We start from the raw sequence: 20,642 nt of genomic DNA on the forward strand, positions 1-20,642 counted from the left end.
TGTGGTCAGTCCACACCTCAAAAGGGTGCTTAGCACACTCCAGAAAATGGCGCCATGTGGTTAGGGCCCATCGCACTGCAAACGCCTCCTCCCAAACGGCCCAACGTCTCTCAGTGTCCGTGAGCTTGCGAGAGGTGTAGGCGCATGGTTGTAAGTCACCGTGGTCGTTGGCTTGTAGCAAGACGGCCCCAATGGCGACATCACTGGCATCAGCTTGGACGACGAAAGGCTTGTCCATGTCGGGATGTCTGAGGACAGGCTCCGCAGCGAACAGGCGTTTTAGTCTTTCGAAAGCAGCTTGGCATTCCATGGTCCAATCCAGTGGTTTGCTAGGCTTAGGCCTAGGCCCACCCTTGGACTTCAACAAATTTGTGATAGGAAGTGCAATTTTGGCAAAAGAAGGAATGAACTGACGGTAGAAGTTAGCAAAACCCCAAAAATTTTGCAACTGCCTGCGTGTTCGGGGTGCTTCCCACTCAGTGACTGCTTTCACTTTTCCAGGGTCCATCTCAATGCCAGCGGGAGAGATGCGGTAACCGAGGTAGTCAATCTTAGCCTGGTAAAACTCACACTTAGACAATTTGGCATAAAGTTCAGCAGCCCTGAGTTTCTTTAAAACAGTGCGCACCAGAGCGACGTGGTCGTCATAATTGTGAGAATAGATAAGGATATCGTCCAGATATACGATAACGCCTTTGTAAAGGTGGTCATGCAAGATTTCATTTATTAATTGCATGAAAACAGCAGGCGCCCCCTGCAGGCCAAAAGGCATGACCCAGAATTGGAAGCAACCAAGAGGGCAGTTGAAAGCAGTTTTCCATTCATCCCCTTCCTTTATACGGACCCTGTAGTACGCCTCCCTGAGGTCCAGTTTAGTGAAAATGCGGCCCTTCCCCAATTGGGCTAACATGTCCTTCATCAACGGTAGCGGGTATAAATTTTGGGCCGATATGGCGTTAAGGTTTTTAAAATTAACACACAATCTCAGAGAGCCATCTTTCTTTTCACAGAACAGCACAGGAGCAGCGACCTTAGGGCGGGCAGGCTCAATGAATCCCCGCTCCAAATTTTTATCGATGAACTTCCTCATCTCTTCCATTTCCCTAGGTGACATGGAATATATTTGGGGTTTTGGTAGCTTCACCCCGGGTAAAATGTCGATTGAGCAATCAGTAGGCCTGTGGGGTGGAAGTTTGTCGGAAGATTTCTCACTAAAAACTCCTCTCAGGTCCCAATACACTTTAGGAATTTTTTCCTCTCCTTCAATCCTCTCCTGCCCTCTGGTGGCCAAAACAGGACTGCAGCTAACAGGCTCTGAAGAAACGCCCTCCCCTTCCGGAGGTGTGGCCATGCGAATCCGTAACCAACCCTCCCTCCAATTTATGCGAGGGTTCCATTTTCGAAGCCACGGGAGGCCCAAAATGAGTGGTCTGTCCATCCCAGGAGCCACAATAAAAGAGATTAGTTCTGTGTGGGATCCCATTTTCATCTCTAAGGGCTCAGTGAAGAAATGGGCGGGTCCCCCCCCTGCGATGGACCCATCTATCTGGCAAAAAGCAATAGGGGTTTTCAAAGTTTTCAACTTGAGGCCCAGTTTTTCCACCATAGCAGGAGTGATCATTGAGCGGGAACAGCCTGAGTCAAGGAGGGTGGGAAGGCTTTCGGACCCCCCATCGGGCAGAATTCTTAACTCTACGGGGATTAGCATAGGGCCTTTGTTTGAACTCACCCAGCGAGGCGAGGCGTCGTCATCGGAGTCATCAGAGGAGCTGGTGGAGACTTCCGCTTCTCCCTCCAAAGCCTGGGCGAATTGGGGGGGGGTGGAATCAACGGCGAATGCAGCTTCTTTATTTTTCTTATCTGAGGCCTTGGTGGGTTTTCCCTCCCGTTTGGAAGGGGTTAGGGCGGCCGTGGGCAGCTGGGCGCGGCATTCAGGGGCGCGATGGCCGATTTTCCCACAACGAAAGCAAGCAAATGGTCTGGATTTCCCCTTCGCCTCTGCTTCCGAAAGGGGTTTTGCAGCTTGGGGGGGGAGATTTCGCAGCTTTCTCTTTTCTCTTCTGCCTCTCCTCCCTAGCACATTTGAGTCTCATTAAATCCAGTTCAATGTCTGCCGCGTTTTCAAACCAAACAGTCAAGCATTTGGGAAGGTGGCGATTAACACATTGTTGATAAATATCTTCATCCAAGCCCAAAGCAAACTTGTCCAAAAGGGCTTCTTCACCCCAACCCCTCATGTAATTACATAGGTGTTGAAACTCCTGAATGTACTCGGACACTGGCCTGTCCTCCTGCGCGAGGGTCATAAATTTCAGTTTGCCCCGTTTCTCAGTCAGGGGGTCATCAAAACGTCTCTTGAAAGCTCCCATAAACGCATTGAAATTCCTCAGGAGGGGGGAATTTGATTGGTGTAAGCCTGTTCCCCAGTCAGAGGCTTCTCCGTCTAATGCAAGTAAAACCATGCGTATTCTCAAGGTATCTGATTCAAAATCGGGCCCATAGATTTCCATGTAATTATAAACCTGCATGATGAAAGACCCCAGCTTCTTAGGGTTTCCATCATATTTCACAGGTAATGGGGGAACTTTAGCCATTCTGCGTCTTCTGGGGAGGGGGGCCCCTGGCCTGGCAGCACCCCTGGCAGGGGTGTGTGTGAAGCTGCTCGTGGGTTTTCTTGCTCCCATCCCCTCTCGGCCTCTTCACCTTCCCCAAATCTTTGCCCAGAGTACCTCCGCTCCAAGTAATCAGGTTGATCTCTCTCCTGGGGTCTTCGTTTGGCTCCCGCCTCGAACGGCCTTTCCTGGTGTCTTCTTCTGGTAACGGCCGCATCCCAGTTTGCCCCCTCCTCTCTTTGTCCCACCGACATAGACCAACGGGGGGGACTAGCAGGGCTCGATATCTCCAGCTGAGCCAATTCTTCAGGAAACAAGATATCAGTGGTTTCTTTGTCCTTTTCTCCATCACTAACTGGCAAAGACATTTTTTTTTCTCCTGTCTCCTTGAAGTTTTTGCACCTTCCACGGTAGATTATAGTCTCCTGGAAAGGTGTTTTGAGACTTCGCTACCTGTCAGTTCCTCTCCATTAGTTAATTAGGAAAGAATGACCATGAGACTCCATGCGTAGAAATCAAATGTACTTTTACTAATTAAAAATGGTTAAAGGCAATGCATAGCGAAGTCTGGTTAATGAGGCGCGAAAACAGTTGATATATAGAATAGCCCATTCCCCACCCCTTGGCATCATAGACCCAGTCCAATCATAAGTCTTCCAAATGTCAGGTGCAAGATAACTTCAAAAGGCATCGCGAAGATGGAATGTCGGTGCCGTTAGAGCTGGCGGGAAACACCCACGCATGCGTAGTCCAATCAATCGGTAGACTCCAGAAACTTCCACCAGCACAATTAGTAACCCCTCCCAAATACCATGCCCACCCTCCCCGTTTCATGGCAGCTGAAGCGATAGCAAAGCAGAAACTGAAAGCAACCTTTCCCTCGCCTCTTCAATCTGAGACAAATCATATACATGGAAGCTAATTTAGTAGAGTTCATAAACCAGATGGTCCAGAACGGACATGCAGAACTTACTCCACTTCCGAAAATTGATGAAGAATGTTGGCACCCACCATCCTTTAGAAAGTGCCAGCCACAAGAGCCAGACCAGATTCGAGCACTTTTTGATACCAGCATGCAATCCCAAGGTCCCTCTCTGAATAAAGTGCTCTTCAAAAGTCCCAACCTCACCAACAGTCTACTCAGCATGCTCATTCACCCCAGAAAGGAAGCCATAGCCATCATGGACAACATCCAGCAGATGTTCTACTTATTCCTCGTCAGAGAAAACCATCAAAGTTATCTATGTTTCATGTGGTCCAGCAACGAACAGCACAACCAACAGAAGCAAGACCGGCCAATATGGCGAGAATCCCTGAGTTGTCTCCAAGGCATTCCTGTCCAGCGCAAGTATGTTCCCACCTTGCCTATCGCCACAACGAAGGCGGTAACAGCTGTAGGATACATCAAGATCTACGGTGGGGAGAACAATGTTCACATCGTCTACGGTGGGGAGAACAACGTTCACATCAGTCTCATCATAGGAATGGTGAAACTAGCACCACAACTACCCATCAACCAGTCCCAAGAACCAACTCGCTTCAAACAACTCTCCAGACGGAAGCCTCACATGCTGGGCTTAGCAGTAATCATCTTCACCACCCTCGTGGTAGAAAGTACAGCCATCATCAACTCTCAAGCCTTGTTTCCAGAGTTTTTGGATCCTGAAATACCAACTGCCCTTACTCCAGCCACCTTACTGACCCAGAAGACAGGTGACTGGCCAGAACCAGCAGGGAACTTCATTCCCAAAGACATGTATTGGAACTTGTGGCCTAAGGGACTTGTGTCCACTGGAACTCGTGGCCTATGGGACTTGTGCACCAAGCCCCACCCAGTAATGATGAACTAGTTCGTCAGATGGAGGCTCAGGTCGCAAAGCAGATTTTCACCAAGAAACTCTACACCAGACCAATCAGCGACCTGGTACTGCTGCTACGAAAGACTGAACTAGAAGATTGAACCTCAAGCTTTGCATGCTTTGTGTTTACATGATTGTTTGCACTGTTTGATGCTATGACTTATGTAACCCAGTTAATCAGTTAGGTAGAGTTGCATGCTCAGTTAATTAGTCAGTTAATAACATGTTTGATGTTAAGCCTTTGTTTATATTAGTTAATTAGATAGTCATGCTATGTCTTTGTGTAACTCAGTTAGGCAGTCAGTTTGCCTTTTTATGCCATGTTTTTGTTTATCTTTAGTTAAAGGCTAGTTGATAGTGGAATTTATAATTCCAGGTGGGGAGTGTGCTGTCCCAACAGTATATAGCTAATATAGGAATTAAGAGCTGTCTCCTTTAAGAAACTACCTCATGGGAAATGTAACTACCTTATGGGAAATGTAGTCCCATAACATGTGACCACATATGTGCTCCCTGATTGGGCAGTGGGGTACTCTGCCCGGGAAATTGATTTATTACTGGGCACTCACTGAATCGCCATCGGCACTACCAGAAGGATCTTTGCACCAGCAGCATGGGTTAGAGGAATTAATGTCCTTTTACACTACGTGATGGGACAGATCATGGAAAGTCAGAAGAATCTTAACACTGAACTGTAAGTTTTGCTATTAAGGATGCCTGATAATAAACGTGATCTGAAAGATATTCCTAAGCGTGGAGTTAACTGGCTGCCCGAGCAGAACCTCATTGCCCGGAGCAGAACAGGCAGAAAAGCTCTGACAATTTGAAAGCATAAGGAGACTATTATTTAAAGTCATGTTACTTATTTGTTAATCCGGGAGACTATTTGCTACCTATAATAATTTTACTGATTTGCTCCTAATTGGAATTTTCATGTTACTTACAATAATAATCTAAAAGTCTTTCATAATCAAACCAACAACATGGGTTTTTTTTGGAGGGGGGGGATAGAACTTATATATCACTTATATAATGTGATCATTTATCACTTAATGTATTTTCGTTTTGCTTTTTTCTGTATCTCTGCAGATATATTATGTTTGCACATATAGTTAATTACCCAAGAAAGCTGCAGTTTGCCTCCTCTAATCAAAACCACCCACATCACATATCAAACAAGTTTTGAAAATGAAGAATTTCTAAAGGCGAATGCTGGTAACTATTGAACAGAACTGTTTTATTCTATGTTATGAGAATTACTGCCAATTTGTATTATTATACAGAGTCACTGTTTTCTATCTTCTGTCCACAACAATCTCTTACATGGTATCATAACCTATGGCTTATGGGAACTAAGTCCCATTTCCAATTATGCAATCAGTGATTATGTAATAGAACAATCAAATGCAAACTCTGTATCTAATCTGATTTTAAAACCCCATTAAATACAGGATCTAACTCAATATGATCCATTGCACTGAGACTTTAAGAAACTAATGATTAAACACACTTTAAAAAAATAAAAACCCATCCATTTGGATTTACTTTACTTAAGTGTCATTTGACTTTGAACCTACTCAATGATGCCCCTCCCCCCCCCCTTGATAGCATTTCCAGCCTGTTTCCCAAAGAAAAATTCTTGGCTGCAGCTTCTCAAAATGCAGGATATTTCAAAATCTGCGTAACTGGGACAAATGTAAAGCAAGGACAAGAACACGCACACAAATATGCACCATTTTCATCAACCAACTGAAAAACCAGTCTACCAAACACTCTTACTGAATTAATAACCAACAGGTTGAAAAAGCCAAGAGGTTTTCAATTCACCTCTATGTTATTAGTTAATCTATAACCATTACAGTGGCATATTGTGTAAATCAAAAGGATATTAATATAATATAAACATATTAATATATGTGTTCTGAATGGACATGGTAGTCCAAAGGTACAAGTGCAGAAAGGAATGGCAGTAACTTTACTTATCTCTGTGCTACCCTTTCCTCCATGCTCCCACAAAAAGCCTACTAAAAAATAACCATAAAACAGCTCATTCTTAATTGAGCATTCTTAAGCTCAATTCTTAAACCTGGAAACAAGCTACCCATTATATTTATATGATACACTAAACCAGAATTATTATTTTTTATCTCCTTTAGTACATACACTTATATAAAAGGTCAAAATAATTCTGCTAAATATTTCCATAAAAATATTTTTAATTTAAAATTAATTTAAAATCAGCAGCACAAAAATAAACAGAATTTTGGCAAAACTTGTCTTTTGGTATTAGTAAAATACGTATCAGAAATAGTGGCAAAAATTGGCTTCATTAACATTGTGGCTTCTCTATGATCATTTCCAAAGGATTCTTCCCCCTTCAGTGAAAAGAAAATAATTTGATATGAGCGGGTGGCATATTAGAGATCCAATTTTCTTTCCCTCCCTGACCTCGAAACAAACAACATTTATAAATCAAAGCTCAATTCTTGAATCTTGAAACAAGCTACCCATTATATTTATGTGACACACAAGCCAGATTTTTTCAAAATGATCAATAACCATTTGTTCTTCCTGAAGTAATACAACTAACACACCTTGGACAATTCTATTCATCTGCAACTGTCATGCTGCCTAATCCAGGGACCTTGATTTTCTCCTGTCAAAACAAGCTACCAAAAAACAAATGAACAAGCAGAGCCAGAGCGAGCATTATAAACAAATACTGGATAGAGCTGTGATTTCTAAGCCACCTTTGCTTATAAGTGGAGACATAACATACAATCAGAAGAAGGTGCAATGGACAGTCCTCATTAGCTGAAGAATTCTGGTGTAAATTGGTCCTATAAACTCAATAATTTAGTTGTCCTCTTCTGAACCATGGATAGGGAGGGGGCTTGTGGATAGCCTCCCTATTTAGCTCCAGTACAGTGCAGTATTACAGTGATCAATTTAGAATGTTATCAATTTAATTTAATTTAAAGGTGGAGCAAAGTTCCAAAGGAGTCCTTTGCCAAATTCTTTCAAGAGACATTGTAAATGGTCCCCTCACTTCTAGGCATGGCATGATGTGAAACAAGGTAAGCAAAAGTTGCCTATCATGTTCTATGTAAGGTTCAAAGTGGGACCTAATAGGCACAGTATCTTTAGGAGAAATGCTGTTTCAATTGCTATAAAATGTTATTACTAGCCTCTTAATTAATTAAAATAGCTTTAGTTTCCTTAAACTCATTTCATTTTGCTTTAGAGCTCCTTTTGAGGTTCGAAAGGAGGGACGCGACCACAGGGTGAACAACGAACAGGCTTTATTCCTAAGATAAGTATGACAGCGATTCAGTTCGTAAACTAGCCCGCCAAACCTTATATACTCGGGCTTCAACCAATAGGAACCAGACTTTCAGCCGGCAACAGCCTCCCTCGCGTCCTAACCAATCCCGACGGAGGAGGCTGTTGCTGGCCAGCACAAAGGTGCTGAAGTACAAGAAACAGTGAGGCCATTTGCATGGCTTATACATATTAATGAACCTATGAATATTCAATACCCCTTCCCCCCAGTTCCGCGCATGCTCCGTGGGTGGAGCATGCGTAGTCCTGTAAGTAGGCGGGGCGGTGCCGGACCTGCCCTGATCTACGCAGTTCTCCACTAGTCGTCGGCGGAGGAGGACCTCCTTGTGGTAGCTCCTCCCGGAAGGGGGTGTAGCTCCAAGGCACGCCTTCTTGGGATGGCCCAGAAGGAGGGCTCAACTGTACTGGTGAGTAGGGGCGGGGTGGCGTGTCAACTGCGATAGTGTCATGTTTGGAAGGCGTGTCGGGAGGGAGGAACCTTGGCCTAGGTGGGGACTGTTCTGCGGTGGCTTGAGATGTTTGTGGAAGTTCCCGGCAGGGGGCGCTCGGGCAGGTTGGGCCTGGTGTGGCGAAGGCCCCCGGCGTGGTTTCTCCGGATTGAGTTCTCGGTTGTTGACAGGAGAGGCCTGGAGTGGCGAAGGCCTCAAGCTGCTTTCCCGGGCAGGAGGTGCCGGCATCGGTTGGGTCCGGGCTGCTGGCTGGCGGTGGGAGGCGTCTCCTCAATTGATCCAGGTGACGCCTCCATTGGGATCCGTCAGCCAATCCGACTCTAAAAGAACACGGGCCTGTCAGGGCAGTCACAGTGGCTGGCACCCACCTAGTAGGCCCCGAAAATGCCCGGGCCCATACCGCGTCCCCTAATTTAAATGAACGGGAAGGGATAACCCCCAGGTTGCTCGGCTGATCCCCTGAATACAACGGATGTAGCCGGTCCAGGGGAGTCCGCAGACGCCTGCCCATCAAGAGCTCCGAGGGCTTCGGTTGGTCGTTGGGCAGGGAGTGGAATGTTGGCTTAGCAGGTAAGCCGCCACTTTCTCCTGCCAGTCGCCCCGGTCCATGCGGCCCAGTGCCTCTTTCGCTGAGCGGACCGCCCGCTCCGCCCGGCCATTGCTGGCCGGGTGGTACGGGGCTATGGGCGCATGTCGAATCCCTTGCATGGCCAGAAACTCCTGGAACGTAGTGGACATAAATTGGGGCCCATTATCAGAAACAATCAGGTCCGGCAACCCATGGGTCGCGAACAGCCTTCTCAAGGCCCGGACCGTACTCTCAGCTGTGGTGGAGCCCATCAGGACCAGCTCCACCCAGCGGGAGTAAGCGTCCACCACTACCAAGAAATTCTGGCCGTGAAAGGGACCGGCAAAATCTAGGTGGAGGCGTGACCATGGGCCTCTCGGAGCCTCCCACTCACGAGCCGGCCCGGCTGGGGGATTAGGCCTAGATTGTTGACAGGGGTTGCAGCGGCCAACATAGGCCGCTATCTCTGAGTCCAGTAAGGGCCACCAAACATAGCTACGGGCTAATGCCTTCATTCGTGCTATGCCCGGATGATCCTTATGGAGCAGGGACAGGACTTGTGGCCGCAGCGCGGTGGGGATCACCACTCGATCCCCCCAAATGAGGCACCCCCCGTGGAGGGAGAGCTCCGCCTGCCGGATTTTAAAGGGCTTGAAGCCCTCTGCCACTTTGTCCAAAGGCCATCCCCTCGAGACCCAGGAAGCGACCTGGGAGAGGATCGGATCGGCCTTGGTGCAGGCCGCGACATCCGCGGCCGAAATCGGGAAACCGGAAGACGCGATGGACAGGACTGAGAGACAGGGCACTAGGGCGGTGTCGGTCTCCGGTAACGGGCAGCGGCTTAAGGCATCGGCATGCCCCAGCTGCTTGCCCGGACGGTACTGCAGCGTATAAGAATACGCTGCAAGGAACTCCGTCCATCTAGTCATTCGGGGGGAGAGGATGGGGGGGGTCGGCTTGTCACCTGCCAGAAGCCCAAGGAGTGGCTTGTGGTCAGTGACAAGGGTGAAAGGCCGACCATAGAGGTAGTCATGGAACCTCTTAATCCCGGACACTGCAGCCAGAGCCTCCTTGTCTATCTGGCTGTAATTACGCTCCGCCGAGGAGAGTGTCCGGGAGTAATAGGCCACAGGGGCCTCTAAGCCATTTGGGAGGACATGGCTTAGGACGGCCCCGACTCCATAGGGGGAGGCGTCACAAGCTAACGTCAGTGGCATCCTGTCATTGTACTGGACCAGGACTGCCGCTGACGTCAGAGCTTCTTTGACAGCCACGAACGCATGCGCTTCGCGGCTCCCCCAGCGCCAGGCCGCAGATCGGTCGAGCAACCGATGCAGCGGCTCGGCTAGTGACGCCTTGTGCGGTATAAAAGGGGCGTAAAAGTTCAGGAGCCCTAGGAACGCCTGCAGCTCCGCCTTGGAGGTGGGTGCAGGGGCGTTCCTAATGGCAGCGACCTTAGAAGGTGTGGGGTGGATGCCTTGGGCGTCAATCATGAAGCCCAAGAATTCCACCCTCGGAACAGCAAATGAACATTTGCTGCGTTTCAGTTTTAAGCCCGCGCCCCTGAAACGACTGAGGACCTTCCGCAGTACTTCGATGAGTTCTGAGCGGCTGGAAGCAGCGATCAGGACATCATCGAAATACGGAACTACGCCCGGCAGCCCATGGAGCAGCCGCTCCATCAGGCTTTGGAAGATCCCCGGGGCCACGGAAACACCAAATTGCAGGCGGCGACAACGGAAAGCCCCACGATGGGTGACGATGGTCTGGGCAGCCGCCGCATCGTCATCCACCGGGAGCTGTTGATAGGCCTGCGCCATATCCAGTTTGGCGAATGTGCAACCCTGCCCCAGGGAATGGAGCAGGTGTTGCACTACAGGGACTGGATAGGGGTTTGCCTGAAGGGCCAAGTTGATCGTCGACTTGTAGTCGGCGCAGATCCTCACCGACCCGTCTGGTTTAATTGGGAGAACAATGGGGGTCTCCCAAGGGGAATGATCTACGGGCTCGATGACTCCCTGCGCCAACAACTTATCCAGTTCGGCGTCAACCTTGGCCCTTAAGGCAAAAGGCACCCTACGGGCTTTCAGCCTAATGGGAGCAACCTGAGGGTCTAAACTTAAAGATATGGGGGTCCCCTTATAACAGCCCAACTGGCCGTCGAAAACGTCCGAAAATTCCCTTAATGTGTCTTCGAGGGTGCTAGGAACCACCCGGTGGACCCCCCCAATAGATAATCCCAGGGCTGGGAACCAGTCCAGGCCCAGAAGGGCCGGCAGGTCATCCCTGACTATAAGGATGGGTAGCTTCCCCTGGAATTGGCCATAAGATACTGAGATAGGGAAGGATCCCAGCATAGGGATCAACCTCCCTTGGTAATCCCTTAGGGAAACCTCAGATTGCCTTAGGCGTTTCTGGGGCACTTTAGGGCATAGCTTGGCGAAGAGAGACCAGGGCAGGAGGGACCGAGAGGAGCCAGAGTCCACCTCCATCCGGCACGGCTGACCTTCCAGCTGGACGGAGGTCGAGACCTTCCGGGCCCCTGCAACGGCTTGGCTCGCCGTACTGTCAAAATTAGATGGTTGACTGGTGGACTGGTAGCAATCTTCCGCCCTCTTCGGTGGCCGCTGCTGCTGGCGGCGCGGTTGCGCCTGGGAACGGCTGGGAGATTGAAGGAACGAGGGTGCTGGCAATAGGGCCCTGCAGACCTTAGCCAGGTGGCCTTCGCCCTTGCACCGGTTACAGATGGCATTTAAAAATGGGCAAGCCTGGCGTTTATGACGGCCTCCGCAACCCCGGCAGGGCACTGCGGACGCCTGTTGCGCTGCAGGTTGCGGTTTTGGCTTCCTCTTAGGCACAGTCCTCATCTGGGCCACCACTTCTTCTTCTGGATCCTCATAAGCCAGGTCGTCCTCGACCATGTGGGCTTGTGGCGATGCTTCAGGCGGTGATCGCTCCGGTGTGGCAATCTGCAACCGCTCAATATCGGCCGTGGACTGCTCAGACAGTTCAGCGGCTCGGGCAGTTTCCACGGCCTGCAGTAGTGTAATTCGGTGATTTCTGAACATGCGGCTCCGCAGGTTGACATCGCGGACCCCGCACACAAACTGTTCCACCAAATTTTCCTCAAGGTTGGAGAACTCGCACTGGGCCGCCACCATCCGCAGGGCCTCCAAAAATTGGCTGATTGATTCATTCTGTTTTTGGACTCGTCTGCGGAAGGCAAAACGGCGAGCTATGACTGACGGGGTGGGTGCGTAGTGATTCTTCAATCTGGCCATGAGTTCGTCCCACCCAAGCTTGTATGCTGGCCGTGGGGCTGCCAAAGCTCTTGCTGAGGCGAACATAGATGGCTCGCAGCATGAGAGGAAAAAGCTGCATTTTTCCTCTTCGGTTTGAGCCTGATTTTTGGAAGCGATCAGGTAACACTCAAACCTCTCCATAAACCCCTCCCATGATTCTCCGGCCGAACCAAAGGGGGCAAAAGGAGGTAGAGCAGATGTCATCCTGACGGTCGTGAGGGGAGAGACACCGAGAGGCCACAAAAAAAAATTTTCTCTCTTCAGGCAGCGTTCGTTGCCGGTCTGGACGGCGGCAGCTAACTGCCTGTCTCTCTCTTTTCACCCTAGTGTCGCGGAATCGCTGATCCCACCTTCGTCGCCAGTTTTGAGGTTCGAAAGGAGGGACGCGACCACAGGGTGAACAACGAACAGGCTTTATTCCTAAGATAAGTATGACAGCGATTCAGTTCGTAAACTAGCCCGCCAAACCTTATATACTCGGGCTTCAACCAATAGGAACCAGACTTTCAGCCGGCAACAGCCTCCCTCGCGTCCTAACCAATCCCGACGGAGGAGGCTGTTGCTGGCCAGCACAAAGGTGCTGAAGTACAAGAAACAGTGAGGCCATTTGCATGGCTTATACATATTAATGAACCTATGAATATTCAATAGCTCCCTTCTGCTTTCTCCTGTCAAATTTGCAATCCTGGCCATCATGATTCTAGTCTTCATCAAAGACTATCTGTAGTGGCAGCCGAAGAAGACCAGCCTGGACTAGCCCTCTTCCTCCAATATGTAGCAAAGTTCTTTGTTTGCAGTTTGCCACCTCTTTCCACAAAAAATACAAAGGGCCTATCACTCACATACAAACTGCTTATCAGCAACTTTGGCAAGTAATTCAGAGGTGGCAAAGGGTACACCCTGTACAGAGGAAGAGGTAATCGATCCAAAGATCCCTGCTCTTTTGAATCATCTACTAAAAATGAGCCAAGATGGCACAGTGGTTAGAGTGCAGTACTGGAGGCTACTTCAGCTGACTGATAGTTTCAGTTTGGCAGTTCAAATTGCACCTGCTCAAGGTTGCCTTCGCTTTCCATCCTTCCGAGGTGAGTAAAATGAGGACCCAGATTGTTGGGGGCAATAGGCTGACTCTGTAAACTGCTTAGATAGGGGTGTAAAAGCACTATGAAGTGGTATATAAGTCTAAGTGATATCGCTATTGTGTGCCAAAGGGCTAGTCTAAGTGGCTTATGTGGTGGGCAGTCCAAAACCTGAAAGCAATAATGAAGAAGCTTCATCCCACATCAAGGCTCACAGTGGTTCCATGGACACCCAAACTGCTTGCACAAAGCAAATGAGACTATTTTCTTACTATGATAACATATTAACCCCATGGTATAAATTATCCAAGTCAATTCATGCAGGCTTTTACCGTGTTTCCCTAAAAATAAGACAGGGTCTTATTTTCTTTTGACCTCCAAAATAAGTGCTTGGCCTTATTTTTGGGGAGGTCGTATTATTTTTGAGGTGCAGGAGGCAGAGAGCGTGGTCACCTCATGGCTGCTGCTGTGTTGCAATATTTTCGGGGAGGGCTTATTTTAGCGCATGCGCTCAAAAGCCCGATTGGGCTTATTATCCAGGAAGTTCTTATTTTCAGGGAAACAGAGTAATTTACAAATAAACAATGAAACTACCATTGCCCATGGTGTGCAGGCCATCTAGCAAATAAGTCTTGTAAAAAAAAATGTATTGTGTAAGAGAGGTGCTTTTGAACTAAAGAGAAAAGTTGGACAGAACTGATGTAATAGCTCCCCCATCTTCATTATGAACTTAGTCACAAAGAGATGATTAGTTTAGTCACTGCAACATTAAAATCATTATGGAATATTGTTTTCAACTTTCTTGAATAAATATAACTCTACATTTGTGTATATATTTAAAATGAGTGGTATTCTGTATATGAGTCTTAACTGTTTCAGTTGTATCCAACTTACCATATTTTTCGGAGTATAAGATGCACCGGAGTATCAGACGCACCAAGGTTTTGAAGAGGCAAATTTTTAAAAAAGTTTTTGCCCTCTGCAAACCTCCCAAAAATTGGCCCGTTTTTTCAAACAAAAGACATGAATAGCTCTTAGGAGGCTTGTAGAGTGCTCCGGGAAGGGTGGGGGGCCAAAAATGAGCAAAAGATGGCCCATTCTTTGCTCATTTCTGCCCTCCCCAGCCCCCAGGAGCTTTCTGAGGCCTCCTAAAAGCTATGCGCGGCCATTTTGGTGAAGGGGAGGAGTTTTGGGAGGCAAAAAATGCTGTACTCAGTGTATAAGATGCACACAGATTTTCAGCCTCTTTTTTGAGGGAAAAAGATGCGTCTTATACTCTGAAAAATAAGGTATATGTTGTCTTTCTATTTCAATGTCTAACAATACTGTAATTACACTACAAAATATTAAAAAGTTTTAAAATCAAGAAATTTAATACCATTCTTTAAAATTAAAGGCTGGTAAAATTAAAAACTGATAACAAAGAAAAAATAAAGCCACCTTCAAGTCAAGCTTTACTCTCAAAAGGTATTAAAACCGCACTAGAATACTAGAAATATTCCTACCTGCTGGGACTATAACCAACTCACATAATTAGGAGCAAACTGTGCAAATTATAAGTCATGTCCCCAGGCAGAATTGAGCCTGGACCCTTTCCTTACCAAAAAGTAACCATTGCTCATTTGCTCTCAAATTATTCCATAATCAGTTTTTACTGAAATGTAAGACAACACTTATTTCCTCAATCCACATGTTGGATAACCAGGTTTAACCAACATGCTAAGCCACAACATATTTGATTTTGATGTTGTGTGAAGTCTCCTATGCAATTTGTGAACTACAATTCAAGATTAATTATGAACTGTGAACCCAGTCAGCCATGGTCCATTCAACAATCTACAATTAAGCAAATCATGTGTGAATCAGAGGCGTACCAGTCTGTTGCAATGATTCTCCATTGCAAAACTCACCATTTTGGCATCACAGCCATCAAGGAGACTAATGGGGAGGAGAGACGGTCTGAGGTGCCTCTCATGCTGAAATTCTTTAATTCTGAACACACTCATTCCTATATCTACACAAACAGTGAGGTTCCTAATAGTGAGAACCCTACTTGCATGTTGATATACATGATGGAAGAATGGAATGATGTTTGCTGCTTTCTTTTCTGTGGTCTGCCTATCTTGTCCTGGAGGCCAAAGATATGCCTTAAGTTCCTGTCCTTGGCGATTTTCCACTACTAGGCTTCCATCAACTCCCTATGGGGCTCCTTGTGATTAAGGACAGCTGTTTCCTTCACTGATGCTTCCCACCCACACCCCGCCACCCATGAAAGGAGGATGCTAGGAGGATGAGACTGCTTTTCTCCCCATGGACAGTTTGGAGAAACTACTAATCAGGATTACGATGGAGACTTCTTGAGATTCTCTATGTCCTCCATGGTTCTACTGCAATGCTTTTCAAACTTGGTAACATTAAGATCAACTAACTGGGGAATTCTGAGAGTTGGAAGTCTAGTATCTTAATGTTGCCAAGTTTGAAAAAGAGTGCCCCTACAGCAGGGGTCCCCAAATCCTGAGCTGCGGACCACCACCGGTCCACGTCATGGCAGAAACCGGGCTGCGCAAACAAGTGAAGCCCCATCTGCAGGATGCAGGCAGCACATGAAACCACACCCCCTCCAGTCCATGGAAAAACCTCTCACCATGGAACTGGTCCCTGGTTCCCAAAAGGTTGGGGGATACTTGCCTACAGGAAGATAAAGATAGGTGAGAGTCAACAAAATGGCTGCTGGGTAATGAGGGATGGATGGAAGGCAGACGACTGTAGTGAGTTTATGAACAAATAGATATATTTTGGAGGTGAAGCTGTCACAACAAAGTGTTTGCATGACTTTCCTTTACAACAGAACTTCTTAGGAAAAGAAGTTTCCTATTGCACTAGCCAATTATAAAAGCACTTTGCAAGGTATCCCATTCATGTTTTATTCACTGTTTAAACATTCTTTTTGAATTCAGTACTGATATTAGAATAGGTGCTTGATAAATGTTGAGATAACTTGTTGATTTTTTTTCTAGTTTTTTTAAAATCCTTATCATAGTTGGAAAGAAGCCTGGAAATGAAGACGAATTGAACCTCAATTGCCAACTGTTGCTAATTCTTTTAGAGTGCAGTGAAATCAACTAGGATAGGCTGGCCAAATGCTAATATATACATATCGTCTCCTTTAATTTAGGTAGTTGGATGTTCTTATGTAATGGCTCTGTGCCCTGGAAATCCATGTTTCTTTCCAAATTCTTTATCTGACCTTGACATTGGGTCACTTATTTTTATCTTCTGTAACAGGTTGAAATATTTTCCTAATTAATACCACTGATTCTTTCCTTTAAAAAAGAAAAAGGAAGGTTTAAAAAGGTAGTTAGCTACTGAGGGAAAACTGAATAGAAATAGCCATGGATTCATAACAAGCTGGCAGGAGGCTGTCCTCACCCTCCATTTGCTAGCTACTAGTGATCCTTATTAGCAAAATTGTTTATTTCTCACCTATGATCAACTTTTTATCATCTGAGCATGCAGAACAATCACAGTTTTTTTTCTTAAGTAGGCAAGATGGTGATACAGACAAATCCAGAAGATGGTTTTCAACAAATCTGTTTATATCTTCTGATCAACAGTAATTGTGGAAATCTAAGACTTTTGAGACGCAAATAGTTACAAATTCTATTTAAAATGAATCTTTTGGAGATATGAATGCCTAAATTGTCTGAATTTAGGTGAAGGAAATATTTTGAATAAATTTTATTGGCACTTCCCAGCTATGGAATATACATTTTGAGGTGAACTTTATAAGAAGCAAAACTAGGCTCAGAGTTTACACATTTAAATCTTACTATGTTATTCATCCAAGTATTATACACAAAATGGAAAGCTTAGAATATGTATGGCAGAATGTATATATACCACGTGACTAAGAAATTCATTACTGGAGGCTTTCAAAAAGACATTGGACAATCATTTATCCGAAATGATATAGAAGCTCCTGCTTGAGCAGGGGTTGGACTAAAAGACCTCCAAGGTCCATTCCAATCCTGTTATTCTATGTTATAAAGCAAATATATGGATATTTGTTTCTTGAATGTAAAAAGTATGCTTCAATCGCAAAAATGGACTTTAAAAATATGGACATCCAAAGAGTGGACATTGTCCATTACTAATTTATATGGACTTGCTTGAGAATAAAAATGATATATTTCTACTAAAATGCCCAAAGTGTTTATTTTTTTTAAAAAAAGAGAGAAACAGAATTTCTATAGAAGACTATTACAGGGATTTCTAGCACACCTCAATTTGTACCAGCCAGGTATTGCTGATTTGTTTGCATGTTATTGAAAATATTAAGGGTAAATTAATTCAGATATGGGAAAACTATAGGAAAACATCACAGCACAATAGAAAGAAAATACAAGACAAAAGTGAGTCTAGTAAGTTTCTTTGATGTTTGTTGTGTGGGTGTATGTGTATGTAAACATCAGACACAACAGAACTTTAATTGCTTGGACAAATGAAATATTTCTTGATGGAGCCCCTGTTGGATGTCTCACAGCTTAGGGAGAAATTTTCTGTACCAAACTTAATTCTGAGTACAGTTCTTTTATGCAAAAGCCCATTCCTGACTACACAAAACTTATTTGTATTTTAGCAACCAAATTTCAATGGAAAAACCATTCTCCTGTTATTATTCTTTAATAATGGAGAATTAGAAATGTCTTAACTAATACCAAGGGATCTACCAGTACTATCCCTCTTCTGAGGTACACTACATCTTATACCACTAGTAAATTCAGAGCACCTGGCAATCCTGGAGCTAGAATAATAGAATATACAAAGGGGGGGGGGGTGTCTAATTGTCAAATGTTGGATTCAACGGGAGGGGGGGAAATCTGATACAAGGGTGTGCTGGTAACAGATTTTTCCAAACCTCCAAAGAGACCCCTAAATATAAGCACTGTTGTTGTCTGCAGAGAGTATCCGTGTGCAGTACTGATAAATAACTGGGGAGTATAAAACAGCTAAGTCTTCACCATGCACAATAAAAACACACACACAATGAAAAAGAGCAAGACCTGTTACCTGAATAAGAAAGGGCAAATAAAGGGGAAAATAAGAGAAGAGAAGCAGCAGCAGAGAAAGCAGAGGTCAGTCTCAGGTGAAGAACTACACTGAAAACTTTGGAGAGCTTGAAATGTAAAGTAACTATAGTAGTAAATCTGCAAAGAAACATACTGAGGGGGGGGGGGACTTTTTTGTTTTGTATGTCCCCAAACCCAAGTGATTAATTCAATCTTCCCCAATCAGATACACTACAATAGAGTGCCTGTCGCCCAAACAGGTCACTGGTAATGTTACCTGGGAATGATAGGACTTGTAGTCCTACATATCAGAAGGGCATCCAATTGTACCCTAGGCATTAGAAGTGGGGCATATACCTATCCACCTACCCATCCACCCTAGGAAACCGGCTCTCACTGCCCTTTCTTACTGACTCACCCGGGCTGCCTTTGATGAATAGGGATCCTCAAAAAGTGCCCACATCTTTGGCTGCCAATTCCGACAACAGCCACATCCTCCTCCTCCTGAGGCCCCAGGAGGCCTATCCTCCATGCCCAGGTGTTGAAGGGTCATTTCCCGGGCCCCTTCATCTTCCATCTCTTCCCCAGTCAGCCCACTGCCAGGCTCAGGGCTCTCGAAGATATCCAGGGCTTCCTCCGCATCTCTGTGCTGCCTGTAAGTCATCCAGCAGCAAGGCTCCACATCAGTCTCGTCAATGCCCCAGTAAGTCAGCTCCTCTTCAAAGAGGGGCCCACAGATGTCCGCCGGGCAGTGTAGTTTACCTGTGCGGTAGTAGTTCAAGACATAAGAGAAAATGCCTGGGTGGCGGTCAAAGAAAAACTCATTGCTTTTCCCATCAAAGTCAAAATTGCTCTGGGCATCAGGATCCGCCAGCCAGGCCAGGCGGGTGCCAGGCAGGGTGCGCAAAGTGCTCTTGTAGGTCTCATGCCGGGTGCCCCCCACGTTGATCGTGATCTTGTCGGACTCTTCTCCTTTGCCCATCTCTTCCTTCAGGCATGTTTTGGAGGGTGGCTTGTTCCCTGATTTGCGCCCACGGTAAGATGAGACACACACCGAGCTGATCATAGATTAGGTTAGGTGGGCCAGAAGTGCTTCTGATAACCCTTTTCCTTCTGGCCCAGAAGCAGGAGGTGTGGGGGGGGGGAGCAGAGAGAGGCCCTGCACCTGCTGTGCCCTGAGGGAGCTAGTGAGATGGACCTCGGTTGAACGGCCGCCGTTATTTTGGGGGGAGGAAAGGAAGTCTCCTCAAGGCCACCCAAACCCCAACGAGGAGCTGCAACAAGTGCCCCGGTGAGCCGGGAGCAAAGCCCCGACGTGGAAGGAAACGGCCCTGTCTGGCCAACCAAGATAGCAGAAGGATTATATCTCCTTTTGGGGGGGGCTGGGAGCAAATGGCCCCAGACCAGAAGCGGCGGGGAGGGCAATTCATCCAGGGCACAGGCTCCTGGCCAAGCGAAAAGAAAATGCTTTCTGCCGCTGGTTGGTAAACAACCCCGTCTTGCAAAGTAGAGAAGAGAAGCTCGACGTGACTTTCAAGCCGATTTTAAACTTCGGAAGACCTCCCCGGGTAAACCCGCTTCTCTCTCTCCCACGCACCGCTCGAGATACGCAACCAAGTCGCCGGGTCTCGCCTTTGCCTCCCCCCTCGTTCCCAAACGCTCGCTCGATGGCCCGCCTTTCCCTTCTAGGCAATCGGAGAATGACAAAACAACGATCCCCACCCACCCCGTCAGCGCAGCGCTAAGCCCCCGGGCCGTTTCCCTAGACGAGGCGAAGTGCCGGTAAGAAAAGCCGGTGTGCCGAGGCGCATCCTCGGCACCTGCCTCTTAGGCTGAACGGTTCCGCCGTAATCGCAGAAGAGGGCAGGGAGGCTCCGAGCTGGGGCTTGGCTGTCTCCGTCCGGCTGGCTTGGATAGCCGAGGCTCAGGCTTCCGACAGGGGGATCCGCTTCCCGTCGGAGACCCTCGGATCTAAGCGGGAGAGCAGCGGTCTTGGCAGGGCCGAGGCGAAAGGGGGCGGGTGGGCTCGTCGGGCGTCAGGTGCGCTGGCGAGAAAGCGGGAGCAACCCGAGCCCGCTTGGCGCTGTCTCATTTTCAAACTGTGGGAGGGCGAAGAAGAGGGAGTGGAAGGAGCGCACTGCTCGGGCGACTTGGGCTCTCTCGCGTGTGCTGGCGCCGCTTTCCCCTCCTCCAGGGCTGGGAGGGGCTGTCGAGGGAAGGGCTGGCCGCGAGGGGCAGCTCAGCGCAATCCACAAGTTGCTGCGCGAGAAAAGGCGGGAGGAGAGAGAGAGAGAGAGGGCGAGAGTGAGTGTGTGTGTGCGCGCGCGTGTGTTGCGGGCGCGGGCGCCCTCGTGGCTCTTCT

At 47.2% G+C, this 20,642-nt stretch overlaps 1 protein-coding gene across 3 annotated transcripts in view; it reads right to left on the bottom strand.

Moving 5' to 3' along the window:
* KCNC4 (potassium voltage-gated channel subfamily C member 4) overlaps positions 1–19,381 on the bottom strand; it is a 47,232-nt gene extending 27,851 nt beyond the window's left edge. For all 3 annotated transcript variants that reach the window (XM_032219121.1, XM_032219123.1, XM_032219120.1), the window contains exon 1: positions 18,699–19,381. In XM_032219121.1, the coding sequence (XP_032075012.1) occupies positions 18,699–19,346 (648 nt within the window). In that variant the 5' untranslated portion in view covers positions 19,347–19,381. The remainder of the gene's footprint in view (positions 1–18,698) is intronic.
* Between the last annotated feature and the right edge of the window lie 1,261 nt (positions 19,382–20,642).

The sequence above is a fragment of the Thamnophis elegans genome, chromosome 5 (genome assembly GCF_009769535.1).
Source record: "Thamnophis elegans isolate rThaEle1 chromosome 5, rThaEle1.pri, whole genome shotgun sequence".
Classification (NCBI taxonomy): domain Eukaryota; kingdom Metazoa; phylum Chordata; class Lepidosauria; order Squamata; family Colubridae; genus Thamnophis; species Thamnophis elegans.